The sequence below is a fragment of the Oncorhynchus clarkii genome, chromosome 10 (assembly GCF_045791955.1).
Source record: "Oncorhynchus clarkii lewisi isolate Uvic-CL-2024 chromosome 10, UVic_Ocla_1.0, whole genome shotgun sequence".
Taxonomy (NCBI): Eukaryota; Metazoa; Chordata; class Actinopteri; order Salmoniformes; family Salmonidae; genus Oncorhynchus; species Oncorhynchus clarkii.
Genome location: NC_092156.1, coordinates 77,374,058 through 77,392,323, shown reverse-complemented (window position 1 = coordinate 77,392,323; position 18,266 = coordinate 77,374,058). Strand labels below are relative to the sequence as shown.

Sequence of the window (18,266 nt, the reverse complement as noted above, 5' to 3'; positions counted from 1 at the left end):
TGGTTTCCTATGAGAGGTTCATGGTTCTGTTCAGGGGGGTCTTCGATCATCCACCAGAGGGCAGAGAGAGGTGATCGCCTACCTCAACTACGGCAGGATGGCCAGACTGCTGCTGATTCCGCCCTCACCTTCATGACAGTGGCAGCCTCCAGTGGATGGAATGAGCCGGCGCTCCGCACCTTATTCTGAAAAGGACTGCGCAAAGAGGGTCCAGACGGAGTTGGCATGCCGAGAGGACACCCTCTCCTTGGATGCACTCATCTCAGGCAGACAACCTTCTTCAGGAGGCCAACTCCATCGCCTCTCTCTCTCCTTTGTTGACTGTTCTGAGTCAGAGCCTGAACCTAAGGAGGTAGGGGCCACAAAGTGGTCAGGAGGGACACCAGCTTCAACTGTGTCCGGTACGTTCCAATCCGGGGTCCATGAGAGCAGAGGGACGGCCCCATGATCAACCATCTCCTGGGTCAGGTGTGAGTATTCCGTCATCATCACTTTCCGCCAAACCCTTTTTAGTATAGCTTTCACTAGCTGGCTGTCCCTCGTGTTGTTTCTAGTGGTCTCCGGTGCAGTGGGGAATTGTATTGACCAGGCCCTTGACTCCTCCCTGAACTTCACCTCATACCTGCTCTCCTCTCCGTTTCTGGTTCAAGCGCTGGATAATTGACCACTGGGATCGGGGACAATCACACACATCACAGCACAACTCACCCTCACCGTGGAGCACCAGAAAACCCTTCCCCATCATCAGTGTACCTGTACACAAGATCATCCTCTGCCTCCCGTGGCTCCAACGCCATAACCCCACCATCTCCTGGTCGAAGATGACAATCACGGACTGGGCACCTGAATGCCGGAGGACCTGCTTTCCCTTCCCCTGTAGTTCCACGTTGGTTGAGAGTCCTGTGAAAGTCCTGTGAGAGTCCTGTGAGAGTCCTGTGAGTCCTGTGGGAGTCCTGTGAGAGTCCTGTGGGAGTCCTGTGGGAGTCCTGTGGGAGTCCCGTGAGAGTCCCGTGAGAGTCCTGTGAGAGTCCCGTGAGAGGTTTTCTCTGTGTCACCTGTCTCCCTCCTCATCACCCCTGGGACTGTCACCTGTCTCCCTCCTGTGCCATCGACCTGCTTGCAGGCTCTACGCCTCCGTGCAGCCACAACTACCCCTCTCTCTGTGGCTGAAACCAAGGCATTCCAACAGGGTGCCTCGTGGATGTACTTCTCCACTCCTCCATTTTAAGCAGACCAACTATAGTGCCTGTGCCCAAGAACACTAAGGTAACCTGCCTAAATGATTACCAACCGTAGCACTCACATCTGTAGCTATGAAGTTCTTTGAAAGGCTGGTCATGGCTCACATCAACACCATTATCCCAGAAACCCTAGACCCACTCCAATTTGAATTCCGCCCCAACAGATCCACAGATGATGTTCTCTATTGCACTCCACACTGCCTTTTTCCACCTGGATTAAAGGAACACCTATGTGAGAATGCTATTCATTGAATACAGCTCAGTGTTCAACCACATATTGCCCTTAAAGCTCATCAATAAGCTAAGGACCCCGGGACTAAACACCGTCCTCTGCAACTGGATCCTGGACTTCCTGACGGGGCGCCCCCAGGTGGTAGGGGTAGGTAACACATCCGCCACGCGGATCCTCAACACAGGGCCCCTCAGGGGTGCATGCTCATGTACTCCCTGTTCACTTATGACTGCACGGCCAGGCCCGACTCCAACACCATCATTAAGTTTACAGATGACACAGCAGTGGTAGGCCTGATCACAGACAACGATGAGACAGCCTATAGGGAGGAGGTCAGAGACCTGGTCATGTGCTGCCAGGACAACAACCTCTCCCTGAATGTGATCAAGACAAAGGAGACAATTGTGGACTACAGGATAAAGAGGACTGAGCACGCCCCCATTCTCATCGATGGGGCTGTAGTGGAGCAGGTTGAGAGCTTCAAGTTCCTTGGTGTCCACATCACCAACAAACTAACATGGTCCAAGCACACCGAGACAGTCGTGAAGAGGGCACGACAAAACCTAATCCCCCTCAGGAGACTGAAAAGATTTGGCATGGGTCCTCAAATCCTCAAAAGGTTCTACAGCTGCACCATCAAGAGCATCCTGACTAGTTGCATCACTGCCTGGTATGGCAACTGTTCGGCCTCCGACCGCAAGGCACTATAGAGGGCCCAGTACATCACTGGGGCCAAGCTCCCTGCCATCCAGGACCTCTATACCAGGCGGTGTCAGAGGAAGGCCCTAAGAATTGTCAAAAACTCCAGCCACCCTGGTCATAGACTGTTCTCTCTGCTACTGCACAGCAAGCGGTACCGGAGTGCCAAGTCTAGGTCCAAGAGGCTTCTAAACAGCTTCTACCCCCAAGCCATAAGATTCCTGAAGACATAATCAAATGGCTACCCAGACTATTTACATTGCCCCCCCTTTTACACCGCTGCTACTCTCTGTTGTTATCTATGCATAGTCAACTTAATAAATCTACCCACATGTACATATTACCTCAACTAACCGTACATTGACTCTGTACCGGTACCCCCCTGTATATAGTCTTGAAATTGTTATTATACTGCTGCTCTTTAATTACGTGTTACTTTTATTTCAGATTCTTATCCGTGGTTTTTAAACTGCATTGTTGGTTAGGGGCTCGTAAGTGAGAATTTCCCTGTAAGGTTTACACCTATTGTATTCGGCGCATGTGCACCCATTATTCCGTTCTCTCAAATCATGGGCCCCGTGTTCTGGGATGTAGAAGGGGACATTCGCCAGGCCCTGGAGAGGGAACCCGCACCTGCTACCTGTCCCCCTGAGAGCACCTACGTTCCCATGGGGATAAAGGATTGGCTACTGACCTGGGCACAGCTGTCGTCACTGGACAGACATCCAGGTATGATTCAATCCATCTCTGCAAAGTAATGGTAGCCCATCTTGGCACAGGATGTCACTCGCTAAGTCAACTCCTGTTCCGTATGTGCCCAAACCAAATCTCCCAGCACGCTCCAGCAGTAAACTCCTTTCCCTTCCCATACCTCAGTATCCCTGGTCTCATCTGTCCATTGATTTTTACACTGATCTCCCCTCTGATTTCACCACCATTTTGGTGGTTGTGGACAGATTCTCTAAATCCTGCTGTTTTATCCCTCTCTCTGGTCTCCCTACCGCTCTTCATGTTGCTGAGGCACTGTTCCAGCAGGTCTTCCGGCACTAAGGCCTTCCAGAGGACCATCTCCCCCCGTCATGGGTATGGGAAGCCTTCATGGAGAAGCTGGCCAGCCTCACTTCCGGGTTCCGGCCTCAGTCTAACGGGCAGGTGGAAAGGATGAACCAGGAGCTGGGGAAGTTCCTGAGGAATCACTGACAGGACCTGCAGGGGGAGTGGGCCCGATTCCTTCCCTGGCTGGGGTACGCCCAGAATTCTTTGCGTCACTCTTCCACCGGGCTGACTCTTTAATGTGTTATCAGCCAGCCCTGGCCCCATTGGACACGGAGCCAGATCAGATCTCTTGCGGTGAACGAGTGGTTCAGGCACTCGTTCATTACTCTGGACCCTGATCTCTCCTTTGACGTACATAGCAAGAATATTTCAAGTTTTTACATCTTTGTAAAAGTCAGACTTTTTGTCCAATAATGATGCATAAAAATTAATCAGTGCTTTTGTTACTTCTAGGTTACTGCAATGCTCTACTCCCCGGCCACCTGGATAAAGCATTAAATAAACTTCAGTTAGTGCTAAATACGGCTGCTTGAATCTTGACTAGATCATTATACTCCAGTGCTAGCCTCTACACTGACTTCCTGTTAAGGATAGGGCTGATTTCAAGGTTTTACTGCTAACCTACAAAGCATTACATGGGCTTGCTCCTACCTATCTTTCTGATTTGGTCCTGCTGTACATACATACACGTACGCTACCAGCTGGAGGCAGGGCTTTCACCTATAGAGCTCCATTTCTATGGAATGGTCTGCCGATCCATGTGAGAGGCGCAGACTCGGTCTCAACCGTTAAGTCTTTACTGAAGACTCATCTCTTCAGTAGGTCATATGAGTGCAGTCTGGGCCAGGGGTGCGAAGGTGAACAGCAATGCACTGGAAGGACGAACTGCCCTTGCTGTGTCTGCCTGGCCGGCTCCCCTCTCTCCACTGGGATTCTCTGCCTCTGACCCTATTACGGGGGCTGAGTCACTGGCTTACTAGCGCCCTTCCATGCCGTCCCTAGGAGGGGTGCGTCACATTGTGTCAGGCTTTGATGTGCTCGACTTGAGTGGGTTGAGTCACTGATGTGATCTTCCTGTCCGGTCTTTCCCCCCCTCGGGCTCATGTGGTGGAGGAGATCTTCGTGGGATATTCTCAGCCTTAGTAGTATGTTGGTGATTTGTTGGTAAAGTGGGTGGGGGTATAAACTGCCTGGTTTGCCCTGTCCGGGGTTTATTGTCGGACGGGGCCACAGTGTCGTCGTTCCCCGTCTAAGCCTCCAGAATCTATGCTGCAATAGTCTATGTGCTTGGATGCTAGGGTCTGTGGGACACTGTCTTATCTGGTGTCCTGTGTGAATTTAAGTTTGCTCCCTCTAATTCTCTCTATGCCCCTTCCCGACCCAGAGGACCTGAGTCCTAGGACCATGCCTCAGGAACACCTGGCCTGATGAGTCCTGACTGTCTTCAGTCCACCTGGTTGTGCTGCTGCTTCAGTTTCAACTGTTCTGACCTGTTTACCGGACGAGCTGGTCTTCCGCCCACTGAGGTAGTCAGGAACTAATACACACAGTCAGTCAGGCGGCTAGGCAAAGGCTAGCTTTTTCAAACAGAAATTTGCATCCTGTAGCTCTAACTCCAAAACGATTAGGGACACTGTAAAGTCCATGGAGAACAAGAGCACCTCCTCCCAGCTGCCCACTGCACTGAGGCTAGGCGACACGTTCACCACCGATAATTCCGATAAATCCATGATAATCGAACATTTCAATAAGCATTTCTCTATGGCTAGCCATGCTTTCCACCCAAGGTACTAAACAATATCATAACCACCATCAATAAAAGACAGTACTGTGTAGCCGTCTTCATCGACCTGACCAAGGCTTTCGACTCTGTCAATCATCGTATTCTTATCGGCAGACTCAATAGCCTTGGCTTCTCAAATGACTTCCTCGCCTGGTTCACCTACTACTTTGCAGACAGAGTTCAGTGTCAAATCAGAGGGCCTGTTGTCCAGACCTATCTATGGGGGTACCACAGGGTTCAATTATCGGGCCGACTCTTTTCTCTGTATATATCAACGATGTCGCTCTTGCTGCGGGTGATTCCCTGATCCACCTCTACGCAGATGACACCATTCTGTATACATCTGACCTTTCTTTGGACACTGTGTTAACTAACCTTCAAACGAGCTTTAATGCCATACAACACTCCTTCCGTGGCCTCCAACTGCTCTTAAATGCTAGTAAAACCAAATGAATGCTTTTCAACTATTCACTGCCCTCACCCACCCGCCCGACTAGCATCACTACTCTAGACAGTTCTGACCTAGAATATGTGGACAACTACAAATACCTAGGTGTCTGGCTAGACTGTAAACTCTCCTTCCAGACTCATATCAAACATCTCCAATCCAAAATCAAATCTAGAATCGGCTTTCTATTTCGCTACAAAGCCTCCTTCACTCATGCCAAACTTACCCTAGTAAAACTGACTATCCTACCGATCCTCGACTTCGGTGGTGTCATCTAAAAAATAGCTTCCAATATTCTACTCAGCAAATTGGATGTTGTCTATCACAGTGCCATCCGTTTTGTTACCAAAGGGCCTTATACCACCCACCACTGTGACCTGTATGCTCTTGTCGGCTGGCCCTCGCTACATATTCGTCACCAGACCCACTGGCTCCAGGTCATCTATAAGTCTATGCTAGGTAAAGCTCCGCCTTAGCTCACTGGTCACGATAACAACACCCACCCGTAGCACGTGCTCCAGCAGGTATATCTCACTGATCCTCCCCAAATCCATCACCTCCTTTGGCCGCCTTTCCTTCCAGTTCTCTGCTGCCAATGGCTGGAACTAATTGCAAAAATCGCTGAAGCTGGAGACATATTTCCCTCACTAACTTTAAACATCAGCTATCTGAGCATCTAACTGATCGCTGCAGCTGTACATAGCCCATCTGTAAATAGCCCACCCAATCTACCTACCTCATCCCCATATTGTTTATATTTACTTTCTGCTCTTTTGCACACCAGTATTTCTACTTGCTCATCATCATCTGCTCATCTATAACTCCAGTGTTAATCTTCTAAATTGTAATTCCTTCGCTACTACGGCCTATTTATTGCCTTACCTCATGTCATTTGCAGACGCTGTATATAGACTTTCTTTCTTCTATTGTGTTATTAACAGTACGCTTGTTGATTCCATTTATAACTCTGTTTCTGTCACAATGCTTTGCTTTATCTTGGCCAGGTCACAGTTGTAAATGAGAGCTTGTTCTCAACTAGCCTATCTGGTTAAATAAAGGTGGAAAAAAAATAAAAAATACTGTCTCAACCTCTGAATGCTCGGCTATGAAAAGCCAACTGACATTTTCTCCTGATGTGCTGACCTGTTGCACCCTCTACAACCACTGTGATTATTCTTTAACCCTGCTGGTCACCTACAAATGTTTGAACATCTTAAAAAACAATCTGGCCTTAATGACCATACACTCTTATAATATCCACGCAGTACAGAGAAGAGGACTGGCCACCCCTCAGAGCCTGGTTCCTCTCTACCCAGTACAGCCAGAAGAGGACTGGCAATCCCTCAGAGCCTGGTTCCTCTCTAAGTTTCTTCTTAGGTTCCTGCCTTTCTAGGGAGTTTTTCCTATAACTCACCGTGCTTCAACATCTGCATTGATTGCTGTTTGGGTTTTTCATGCTGGGTTTCTGTATAGCACTTTGTGACATCTGCTGATGTAAAAAGGGCTTTATAAATACATTTGATTGATGACTGTATGGACCTCGCTTTGTGCACGGGGCATAATCATGCTGTAGCATTAAGATTTCCCTTCACCGGAAATAAGGGGCCTAGCCCGAACCATGAAAAAGCCCCAGACCATTATTCCTCATCCACCAAACTTTACAGTTGGCAATATGCATTGGTGCAGATAGCATCCTCCTGGCATCCGCCAAACCAAGATTTGTCGGACTGCCAGATGGTAAAGCGGGATTCAGCATTCCAGAGAACGTGTCATTCCGCTGCTCCAGAGTCTTTACACCCCTCCAGCCGATGCTTGGCATTGCGCATGTTGATCTTAGGCTTGTGTGCTGCTGCTCAGCAATGGAAACCCACTTCATGAACAGACGAACAGTTATTGTGCTGACATTGCTTCTTGAGGCAGCTTGGAACTCGGTTGTGAGTGTTGCAACTGAGGACAGATGATATTTAAACGCTACGTGCTTCAGCACTCAGCGGTCCCATTCTATGAGCTTGTGTGGCCTACCACTTTGCGGCTGAGCCGTTGTTGCTCCTAGATGTACTCTTGTCAGCAATGCAATGTGGCTGAAATAGACGAATCCACTAATTTGAAATGTGGGGTATACTTTTGAATATATAGTGTACTGCCAATTTCTCCACAACACCATTGTAAGCGGGTTATGGTAGAGAAATTAGCATTCGATTCTCTGGCAACTGTTCTGGTGGACATTTCTGCAGTCAGCATGTCAAAGTTTTAAGTTCCTCGGCATACACATCATGGACTAACTGAAATGGTTCACCCACACAGACAGTGTGGTGAAGAAGGAGCAACAGCGCCAAATGTGTCTTGTCACATAAAACCCTCAAACCTTTACAGATGCACAATTGAGAGCCTCCTGTCATGCTGCATCACTTCCTAAATCACTTCCTCACTTCCTAAATCACTTCCTAAATCATGCCACTTTGTTTACATACTCATCTCATATGTATATACTGTACTCGATACAATCTACTGTATCTGCCTATGCTGCTCTGTACCATCACTCATTCATATATCCTTATGTACATATTCTTTATCCCCTCACACTGTGTACAAGACAGTAGTTTTGGAATTGTTAGTTAGATTACTTGTTGGTTATTACTGCATTGTCGGAACTAGAAGCACAAGCATTTCGCTACACTCGCATTAACATCTGCTAACCATGTGTATGTGACAAATAAAATTTGATTTGATTTGATTTGAAGGACAACAACTACCTGAACCACTGCCTGTTCACCCCTGGCAGAGGGCAAAGGGCAGCTACTTTGAAGAATCTCAAATATAAAACATATTTTTATTTGTTTAACGCTTTTTTGGTTACTACATGATTCTTCCATATGTGCTATTTCATAGTGTTGATGTCTTCACTAATATTCAACAATTTAGAAAATAGTAAAAAATATAGAAAAACCCTGGAATGAGTAGGTGTGTCCAAACTTTTGACTGGTACTGTAGATACACTGAGTGTACAAAACATAAAGAACACCTGCTCTTTCAACAACCATAGACTGACCAGAAGAATCCAGGTTAAAGCTATGATCCCTTATTGATGTCACCTGTTAAATCCACTTCAATCAGTGTAGATGAAGGAGAGGAGACGGGTTAAAGAAGGATTTATAAGCCTGGAGACAACTGAGACATGGATTGGATGGATAGCATTATTCAAACCTTGTCTCTCAGGACTGAGACTGGACCACCCAGGAACACTCAACACCTATTGGAAAGCCATTCTGGTGTGTCTTTGGCATAAGAATGTATATTAGTATTGTGGTGCAGCATTATATTATGGGTATGCTTGTCATCAGGGACTAGGTAGTTGGTCAACAGAAATATAAAAGGAGTCAAGGTAAAAAGTTAGAGGACAACCCACCGTAGTTTTCTGAAAACCGATTCCTGGGATAAAGTTACATTTTTCAGTGGGACAATTACACAAATGTTTATGCCAAATTAGGGATGTGGTGCTGACGAAAGACCAGGCCAATTCCAAATGCCTTGCAGACCATCCCCAATACAGATCTACTCGCCCATCGGCATGACAACGATAGAACATACCCAATACAGATCTACTCGCCCATCGGCATGACAACGGTAGACCATACCCAATACAGATCTACTCGCCCATCGACATGACAACAGTAGACCATCCCCAATACAGACCTACTCGCCCATCGGCATGACAACGGTAGACCATACACAATACAGATCTACTCGCCCATCGGCATGACAACGGTAGGCCATGCCCAATACAGATCTACTCGCCCATCGGCATGACAACGGTAGACCATACACAATACAGATCTACTCGCCCATCAGCATGACAACAGTAGAGATGAAAAGACATGACACAACCCAGCCACTCCCCCTTTCCCAACCTACTCCAGATCACAACATAATGCTCCAGAGGGCCATTAAACGGCAGAACATCCACTTCAAACATTCTATCCAGGACAGGATGGTAACAGCAGGGGCCAAATGGCTCGCCCTGCTCTAAAAGGACACCAAAAACTCTGCTGTTTGGGAGAAATTATTACGTAAGGCTGTGAGGCAAGAAGTGCACTGGTGCATGCTATGATCATTGTGTGCTGTAGACATTTGAAATTATATTGTGCATTCTCCCCGTTGTGAACAACTTCTCCGTATTTCAAGGAGAACGTGTCACATTTTGTATCATTATGTAGGGAACATTATGCCCTGAACAATGACCCACCTCTCCCAGTTGTACAAACGATGTATCCATCAATAAGGGAACAATATTCAATTCCCAAAGGAAGAGACTCTCCTCCTGGGGCAGCGTGACCTCCTGCTAAGGAATGTTTCAGCCAATCAGGCAGGGAGACTCAGTGTAACAGTTTAGCTTCTGTCCCTCTCCTCGCCCCTACCTGGGCTCGAACCAGGGGCCCTCTGCACACATCGACAACTGACACCCACGAAGCATCGTTACCCATCGCTCCACAAAAGCCACAGCCCTTGCAGCGCAAGGGGAACAACTACTTCAAGGTCTCAGAGCGAGTGACGTCACCGATTGAAACGCTATTAGCGTGCACCACCGCTAACTGGCTAGCCATTTCACATCGGTTACATCAGCACCTAGCCCCACCCTCATTGTCCATTCTAACTGAACTATAAAAGCGTGGCACAAATAATTGCCACGGCCGACCAAAATCCCTCTACTGCTTCAACGTCAGCATAGTTGGTAACTGGAAAGCGCTCTTGCTTATTGATCATCCCCGATCTCAATGAGTGGAGGCCAAACACCAATATTGGAATTTGAACAATTGTCCTCTGCTCTCACTTTGATCTCAGTTGGACGAATACACCACCCCAGAACTGAATACACCACCCCGGAACTGAATACACCACCCCAGAACTGAATACACCACCCCGGAACTGAATACACCACCCCGGAACTGAATACACCACCCCGGAACTGAATACACCACCCCGGAACTGAATACACCACCCCAAAACTGAATACACCACCCCCAAAACTGAATACACCACCCCCTAACTGAATACACCACCCCGGAACTTAATACACCACCCCAGAACTGAATACACCACCCCGGAACTGAATACACCACCCCGGAACTGAATACACCACCCCAAAACTGAATACACCACCCCCGGAACTGAATACACCACCCCCGGAACTGAATACACCACCCCCGGAACTGAATACACCATCCCCGGAACTGAATACACCACCCCGGAACTGAATACACCACCCCGGAACTAAATACACCACCCCGGAACTGAATACACCACCCCGGAACTGAATACACCACCCCGGAACTGAATACACCACCCCGGAAGTGAATACACCACCTCAGAACTGAATACACCACCTCGGAACGGTTTGCACCTTCTCCATTTTTCTCCCTTTAAAGACCGTTTGGTAATCGAACCAGAGATTGAAATACTAAGACATTGTTACCTTGTTTTTAGAATAAATCTTCTTCCTGTCATAAAATAATATCACTCTCTGAGATTTTGAATCTGATTTATCATTAGAAGAACTCTACAGAATCTTCAGATTATAATTGTGACACGAACAGTTTATCCCTAATTGCTAAAAAAAGTTTTGACTTAAATGATAGCTGGTGCCCCGTTTACTGTAGAATATAGATACATCCATATTTTGTATCCCATAATGAATTACCCAATGAATGAGACATTATCATAGCATTAGGCCACACCCCTACAACAAAGACACACCAGAGAGAAGAGAGACTGTACTGGAAGGCTGTGGTTTGTGAGTTTACAGTGCCTTGCGAAAGTATTCGGCCCCCTTGAACTTTGCGACCTTCTGCCACATTTCAGGCTTCAAACATAAAGATATAAAACTGTATTTTTTTGTGAAGAATCAACAACAAGTGGGACACAATCTTGAAGTGGAACGACATTTATTGTATATTTCAAACTTTTTTAACAAATCAAAAACTGAAAAATTGGGCGTGCAAAATTATTCAGCCCCCTTAAATTAATACTTTGTAGCGCCACCTTTTGCTGCGATTACAGCTGTAAGTCGCTTGGGGTATGTCTCTATCAGTTTTGCACATCGAGAGACTGAAATGTTTTCCCATTCCTCCTTGCAAAACAGCTCGAGCTCAGTGAGGTTGGATGGAGAGCATTTGTGAACAGCAGTTTTCAGTTCTTTCCACAGATTCTCGATTGGATTCAGGTCTGGACTTTGACTTGGCCATTCTAACACCTGGATATGTTTATTTTTGAACCATTCCATTGTAGATTTTGCTTTATGTTTTGGATCATTGTCTTGTTGGAAGACAAATCTCCGTCCCAGTCTCAGGTCTTTTGCAGACTCCATCAGGTTTTCTTCCAGAATGGTCCTGTATTTGGCTCCATCCATCTTCCCATCAATTTTAACCATCTTCCCTGTCCCTGCTGAAGAAAAGCAGGCCCAAACCATGATGCTGCCACCACCATGTTTGACAGTGGGGATGGTGTGTTCAGCTGTGTTGCTTTTACACCAAACATAACGTTTTGCATTGTTGCCACAAAGTTCAATTTTGGTTTCATCTGACCAGAGCACCTTCTTCCACATGTTTGGTGTGTCTCCCAGGTGGCTTGTGGCAAACTTTAAACAACACTTTTTATGGATATCTTTAAGAAATGGCTTTCTTCTTGCCACTCTTCCATAAAGGCCAGATTTGTGCAATATACGACTGATTGTTGTTCTATGGACAGAGTCTCCCACCTCAGCTGTGGATCTCTGCAGTTCATCCAGAGTGATCATGGGCCTCTTGGCTGCATCTCTGATCAGTCTTCTCCTTGTATGAGCTGAAAGTTTAGAGGGACGGCCAGGTCTTGGTAGATTTGCAGTGGTCTGATACTCCTTCCATTTCAATATTATCGCTTGCACAGTGCTCCTTGGGATGTTTAAAGCTTGGGAAATCTTTTTGTATCCAAATCCGGCTTTAAACGTCTTCACAACAGTATCTCGGACCTGCCTGGTGTGTTCCTTGTTCTTCATGATGCTCTCTGCGCTTTTAACGGACCTCTGAGACTATCACAGTGCAGGTGCATTTATACGGAGTCTTGATTACACACAGGTGGATTGTATTTATCATCATTAGTTATTTAGGTCAACATTGGATCATTCAGAGATCCTCACTGAACTTCTGGAGAGAGTTTGCTGCACTGAAAGTAAAGGGGCTGAATAATTTTGCACGCCCAATTTTTCAGTTTTTGATTTGTTAAAAAAGTTTGAAATATCCAATAAATGTCGTTCCACTTCATGATTGTGTCCCACTTGTTGTTGATTCTTCACAAAAAAATACAGTTTTATATCTTTATGTTTGAAGCCTGAAATGTGGCAAAAGGTCGCAAAGTTCAAGGGGGCCGAATACTTTCGCAAGGCACTGTAGCTATTTGGGACTATTTTGGCATTTATCTTTACTTTATTTTCCTGAAATGTATTCGCTATCATTTCTTATAACCAGCAAGAACTTTTGAACATCAAATCGTCAGTTAATTTCCCCAATTCCAGCTTCAACTTCAATTTATCTGCCCTGGGCTCTTTCTGTAATTACGACCCAATTTTCAGGCAATCCAAGAGGAAAGGCCGGCGTTACAGAGGCAGTGGAGGGAGAGTCCTGGTGAGATTAATGAGAAGGGAAAACCGGACACCCCTTCCCTGCATTCCATTGGCCAAGAAGATGGATGACCTTGGATCAAGGATTTGCTTGTAACAGCAATATTCTCCGTTTTTCAGAAACATGTCTTCTGGACAAGATACTCCCCATGGCTATCCAATAGGGATGGGAGAAATTTGCAATTTCTCTTAACGTTTAAACGTAAATAAAAATCATACAATTATGGGAATTCACAATTCAGATGTGGTTCTGTGTATGACCACTAAGAATTACTGCAGTTCAATCTATCACATTCCTGGTTACTGACATACCGGTCGTCACTAGGTACCACAGCCACAAAGTCTTAATGCCCACCTATTTCTACAGTTGATCTTCTTAAAATGTGATTTTAAACCTAACCCTAACCTTAACCTTAACCTTAACCCTAAACCTAACCCTAACCTTAACCACATGGCTAACCTTATGCCTAACCCTAAACCTAATCCTAACCTTAACCACATGGCTAACCTTATGCCTAACCCTAACCTTAATCCTAACCTTAACCACATGGCTAAATGTATGCCTAACCCTAAACCTAATCCTAACCTTAACCACATGGCTAACCTTATGCCTAACCCTAACCTTAATCCTAACCTTAACCACATGGCTAACCTTATGCCTAACCCTAAACCTAATCCTAACCTTAACCACATGGCTAAATTTATGCCTAACCCTAACCTTAATCCTAACCTTAACCACATGGCTAAATTTATGCCTAATCCTAACCTTAACCACATGGCTAACCTTATGCCTAACCTAAACCTTAAATGAACTCCAAAAATAAAAATGTTGTTTGACAATATATTCTGATTTAGTGTTTGTGGTAACTAGTGGAAACCCTACCAGATGGTGCTCACCTTACTGCGGTCTACCACTCACTTAGCAACGATGGTATTAATGCCGTTTTAGATTCTCTGCCCTCCATGTTGTTGTCAGTTGTCAGTTGCAGAAGCTCAAACAGGAACTACCCAGTGACTCGATCAATTGAGAAATGATCATCAGAATCAGAGATTATGCTACAGGACTGCTTTGCTAGCGCTGATTATAATATGTTCTGAGACTCCACCTATAACACCAACGAGCTAACCCCCTCCGTCACCGGCTTCATAAGGAACTGCATCGGGGACGTTGTCCCAACACTGAAGGTTCGCTGCTTCCCCAGTCAAAAGCCCTGGTTTGACACCTCCGTCACCGGCTTCATAAGGAACGGCATCGGTGACGTTGTCCCAACACTGAAGGTTTGCTGCTTCCCCAATCAAAATCCCTGGTTTGACACTGAGGTTGGAGCTAAACTAAAGGACAGGACTACCACACACAAGGCTATCACAGACAACCCCGAGGCTACGACCTCTGCAGAGTCATCAAACGAGCAAAAGGACAGTATAGAAGTAACATGGCCTCCTATTTCACAGGCTAGGCTGCATGTCGCATGAGCTACAGTCCATTACAGATTACAAAGGAAGACCTAGACGTGATCTGCCCAACGATGCCTCTCTACCAGACCAACTCAATGCATTTTCTGCACGTTTTGACAATGACAACACCATACAGTGTGGGAGGGCCATGCCGACCCAGAGGACTGGGTGATCTCACTCTTCGAGGCCGAAGTAAGGTTTTTAATCAGGTCAGCACTCGCAAGGCCGCGGGGTGCGTTCTCAGAGTGCAGATTAGTTGGCAGGCATATTCATGGTAATGTTCAACATCTCCTTATCCCAGTCTGTAATGGCAGGCCTATTCATGGTAATGTTCAACCTCTCCTTATCCCAGTCTGTAATGTTCAACCTCTCCTTATCCCAGTCTGTAATGTTCGACCTCTCCTTATCCCATTCTGTAATGTTCAACCTCTCCTTATCCCAGTCTGTAATGTTCAACCTCCCCTTATCCCAGTCTGTAATGTTCACAATCTCCTTATTCCAGTCTGTAATGTTCAACCTCTCCTTATCCCTGTCTGTAATGTTCAACCTCTCCTTATCCCTGTCTGTAATGTTCAACCTCTCCTTATCCCAGTCTGTAATGTTCAACCTCTCCTTATCCCTGTCTGTAATGTTCAACCTCCCCTTATCCCAGTCTGTAATGTTCACAATCTCCTTATTCCAGTCTGTAATGTTCAACCTCTCCTTATCCCTGTCTGTAATGTTCAAACTCTCCTTATCCCAGTCTGTAATGGCAGGCCTATTCATGGTAATGTTCAACCTCTCCTTATCCCAGTCTGTAATGTTCACAATCTCCTTATTCCAGTCTGTAATGTTCAACCTGTCCTTATCCCAGTCTGTAATGTTCACAATCTCCTTGTCCCAGTCTTTAGTGTTCAACCTCTCCTTATCCCAGTCTGTAATGTTCAACCTCTCCTTGTCCCAGTCTTTAGTGTTCAACCTCTCCTTATTCCAGTCTGTAATGTTCAACCTGTCCTTATCCCAGTCTGTAATGTTCAACCTCTCCTTGTCCCAGTCTTTAGTGTTCAACCTGTCCTTATCCCAGTCTGTAATGTTCAACCTCTCCTTGTCCCAGTCTTTAGTGTTCAACCTCTCCTTATCCCAGTCTGTAATGGCAGACATATTCATAGCTTTCACCTGGATTCACCTGGTCAGTCTATGTCATGGAAACAGCAGGTGTTCTTAATGTTTTGTGCACTCACTGTATATGAATATTGCGTGTGTCTCTGTGCGTGCGTGTGTGAGAGTGTGTTAGAGAGAGGTTTTACGTACAGCTCTCCAGTTGCATCTTGCAGAGCTGTGTGTCCATAGGGAACAGAGTGAGGTCCAGAGGGCAGGACAGGGTCACTGACAACCTGAACACACAACAGACAGTCACTGACAACCTGAACATACACCAGACAGTCACTGACAACCTAAACACACGACAGACAACCTGAACACACACCAGACAGTCACTGACAACCTGAACACAAAACAGACAATCGCTGACTACCTGAACACATAACAGACAGTCACTGACAACCTGAACACACTACAGACAGTCACTGACAACCTGAACACACACCAGAAAGTCACTGACAACCTGAACACACAACAGACAATCACTGACAACCTGAACACACAACAGACAGTCACTGACAACCTGAACACACAACAGACAGTCACTGACAACCTGAACACACACCAGAAAGTCACAGACAACCTGAACACACACCAGACAGTCACTGACAACCTTTATCACACAACAGACAACCTGAACACACACCAGACAGTAACTTACAACCTGAACACACACCAGACAGTCACTGACAACCTGAACACACAACAGACAGTCACTGACAACCTGAACACACAACAGACAACCTGAACACATGCCAGACAGTCACTGACAACCTGAACACACAACAGACAACCTGAACACATGCCAGACAGTCACTGACAACCTGAACACACACCAGACAGTCACTGACAACCTTAACACACAACAGACAACCTGAACACACAACAGACAACCTGAACACACAACAGACAGTCACTGACAACCTGAACACACAACTGACAGTCACTGGGCACACATAGGCACCTACCCTGGCAGACAGGCAGGCTGCCAGGCAGACAGTCAGACAGGCGGTAGTGATGTGCAATTCGCAAACTATTCGTTCTTTTTAAATGACTCTTTTTACTGACTTGATAGTCATGATTCGTTTTTCCAAGTCCCTCAGTCATTTTAGTCCTTCATTGCTCCAACCACTAGCTGTCTATCATGTGGGTCCAATTCACTGATTATTGAATGTTATCAATGGACACAGCTTTGTAGAACCAAAACATACACATGCCTCTGCTTGACACTCAACACTGAAACTCCAAACCGAAACGTTTGGGGGACTACTGCAGTTCGAACGATATTGTACTTATCTTCCTCGCGACAGTCAAGTATTCCGCCAAGAGTCGTTCATAAAGAAGTCTGGTTGGGGACGCATCTAGACCTCATTTCAAAGATATAAAGAAATAATTGTATTTGTATGCCTAGCAATCAAAAATGTATAATGTTGGAAGCACACTTTTTGAAGCACACAAGTCTCAGTCACAGACATAAGCCCCCATAAGACTAAGAGTTTTTAGTTCATTGTTTGCCGGTAGGGGGTTCTGCTCTGGGCATTACTGAATCAAATTATTAACAAAATTAGTCTAAAACTAGTTGATAAGATCTCAGTCAGTAAAAAGAGTCAAACTTCACAGACAGACAGACAGACAGACAGACAGACAGACAGACAGGCTGACAGACAGACAGACAGACAGACAGACAGACAGACAGACAGACAGACAGACAGACAGGCTGACAGACAGACAGACAGACAGACAGACAGACAGACAGACAGACAGACAGACAGACAGGCAGACAGACAGGCTGACAGACAGGCTGACAGACAGACAGACAGACAGACAGACAGACAGACAGACAGACAGACAGGCTGACAGACAGACAGACAGACAGACAGACAGACAGACAGACCTCATGCTGATGAGAATGTCTCCATTCCTGAAGATAAATAACAGGATGTTGTCTTGCGTGACGTCATGGAAGTTGGCATGTTTCTCGTTGGCGAAGAACAGGTCTGGTTTCCATAGACACTGGAATATCTTGGGGTCCACCGTCAGCGCTTCTCCTTTGAAGTCTGCCGGGAGCTTCAGCCTCGGGTCGTTCCACCGCTGACGCAGGAAGATGTTCACACGGTAGTCCTAGCAACAATCAATAATTTGTTAGTACAAAGTCAATTAAACCCCTAGAGTCAACATTTGCTCCCCCATAGAAATCGAATTAGCATAATAATTAAAATCCCTCCCCAAATCTTTCTGTTTAAGCTAGATATCTGTCTCAATCCCCCATTTTTGGAAAAATAATGTTCCCAGAGTAAACGGGCTATTTTGTCAGGACAAGATGTTAGAATATGCATATAATTGACAGCATAGGATAGAAAACACTCTAAAGTTTCCAAAACTGTAAAAATATTGTCTGTGAGTATAACAGAACTGATATTGCAGACGAAAGCCTGAGAGAAATCCAATCCGGAAGTGACTCATGTTTTGAAAGCTCTGCGTTCTGGTGCGTCCCTATTGAGCAGTGAATGGGCTATCAACCAGATTCCCTTTTCTACGTATTCCCCAAGGTGTCAAGAGCATTT

The 18,266-nt window shown here is 45.9% G+C and overlaps 1 protein-coding gene across 4 annotated transcripts in view; it reads right to left on the bottom strand.

Annotated features, from left to right (window-relative positions):
* The window catches only part of LOC139419157 (glycine receptor subunit beta-like), a 47,850-nt gene that overhangs the window by 10,860 nt on the left and 18,724 nt on the right, over positions 1 to 18,266 (bottom strand). For all 4 annotated transcript variants that reach the window (XM_071169138.1, XM_071169137.1, XM_071169140.1 and 1 more), the window contains 2 exons: positions 17,597 to 17,823; positions 15,853 to 15,935 (listed from right to left, as the gene is read on the bottom strand). In XM_071169138.1, coding sequence (XP_071025239.1) covers positions 15,853 to 15,935; positions 17,597 to 17,823 — 310 coding nt within the window. The remainder of the gene's footprint in view (positions 1 to 15,852; positions 15,936 to 17,596; positions 17,824 to 18,266) is intronic.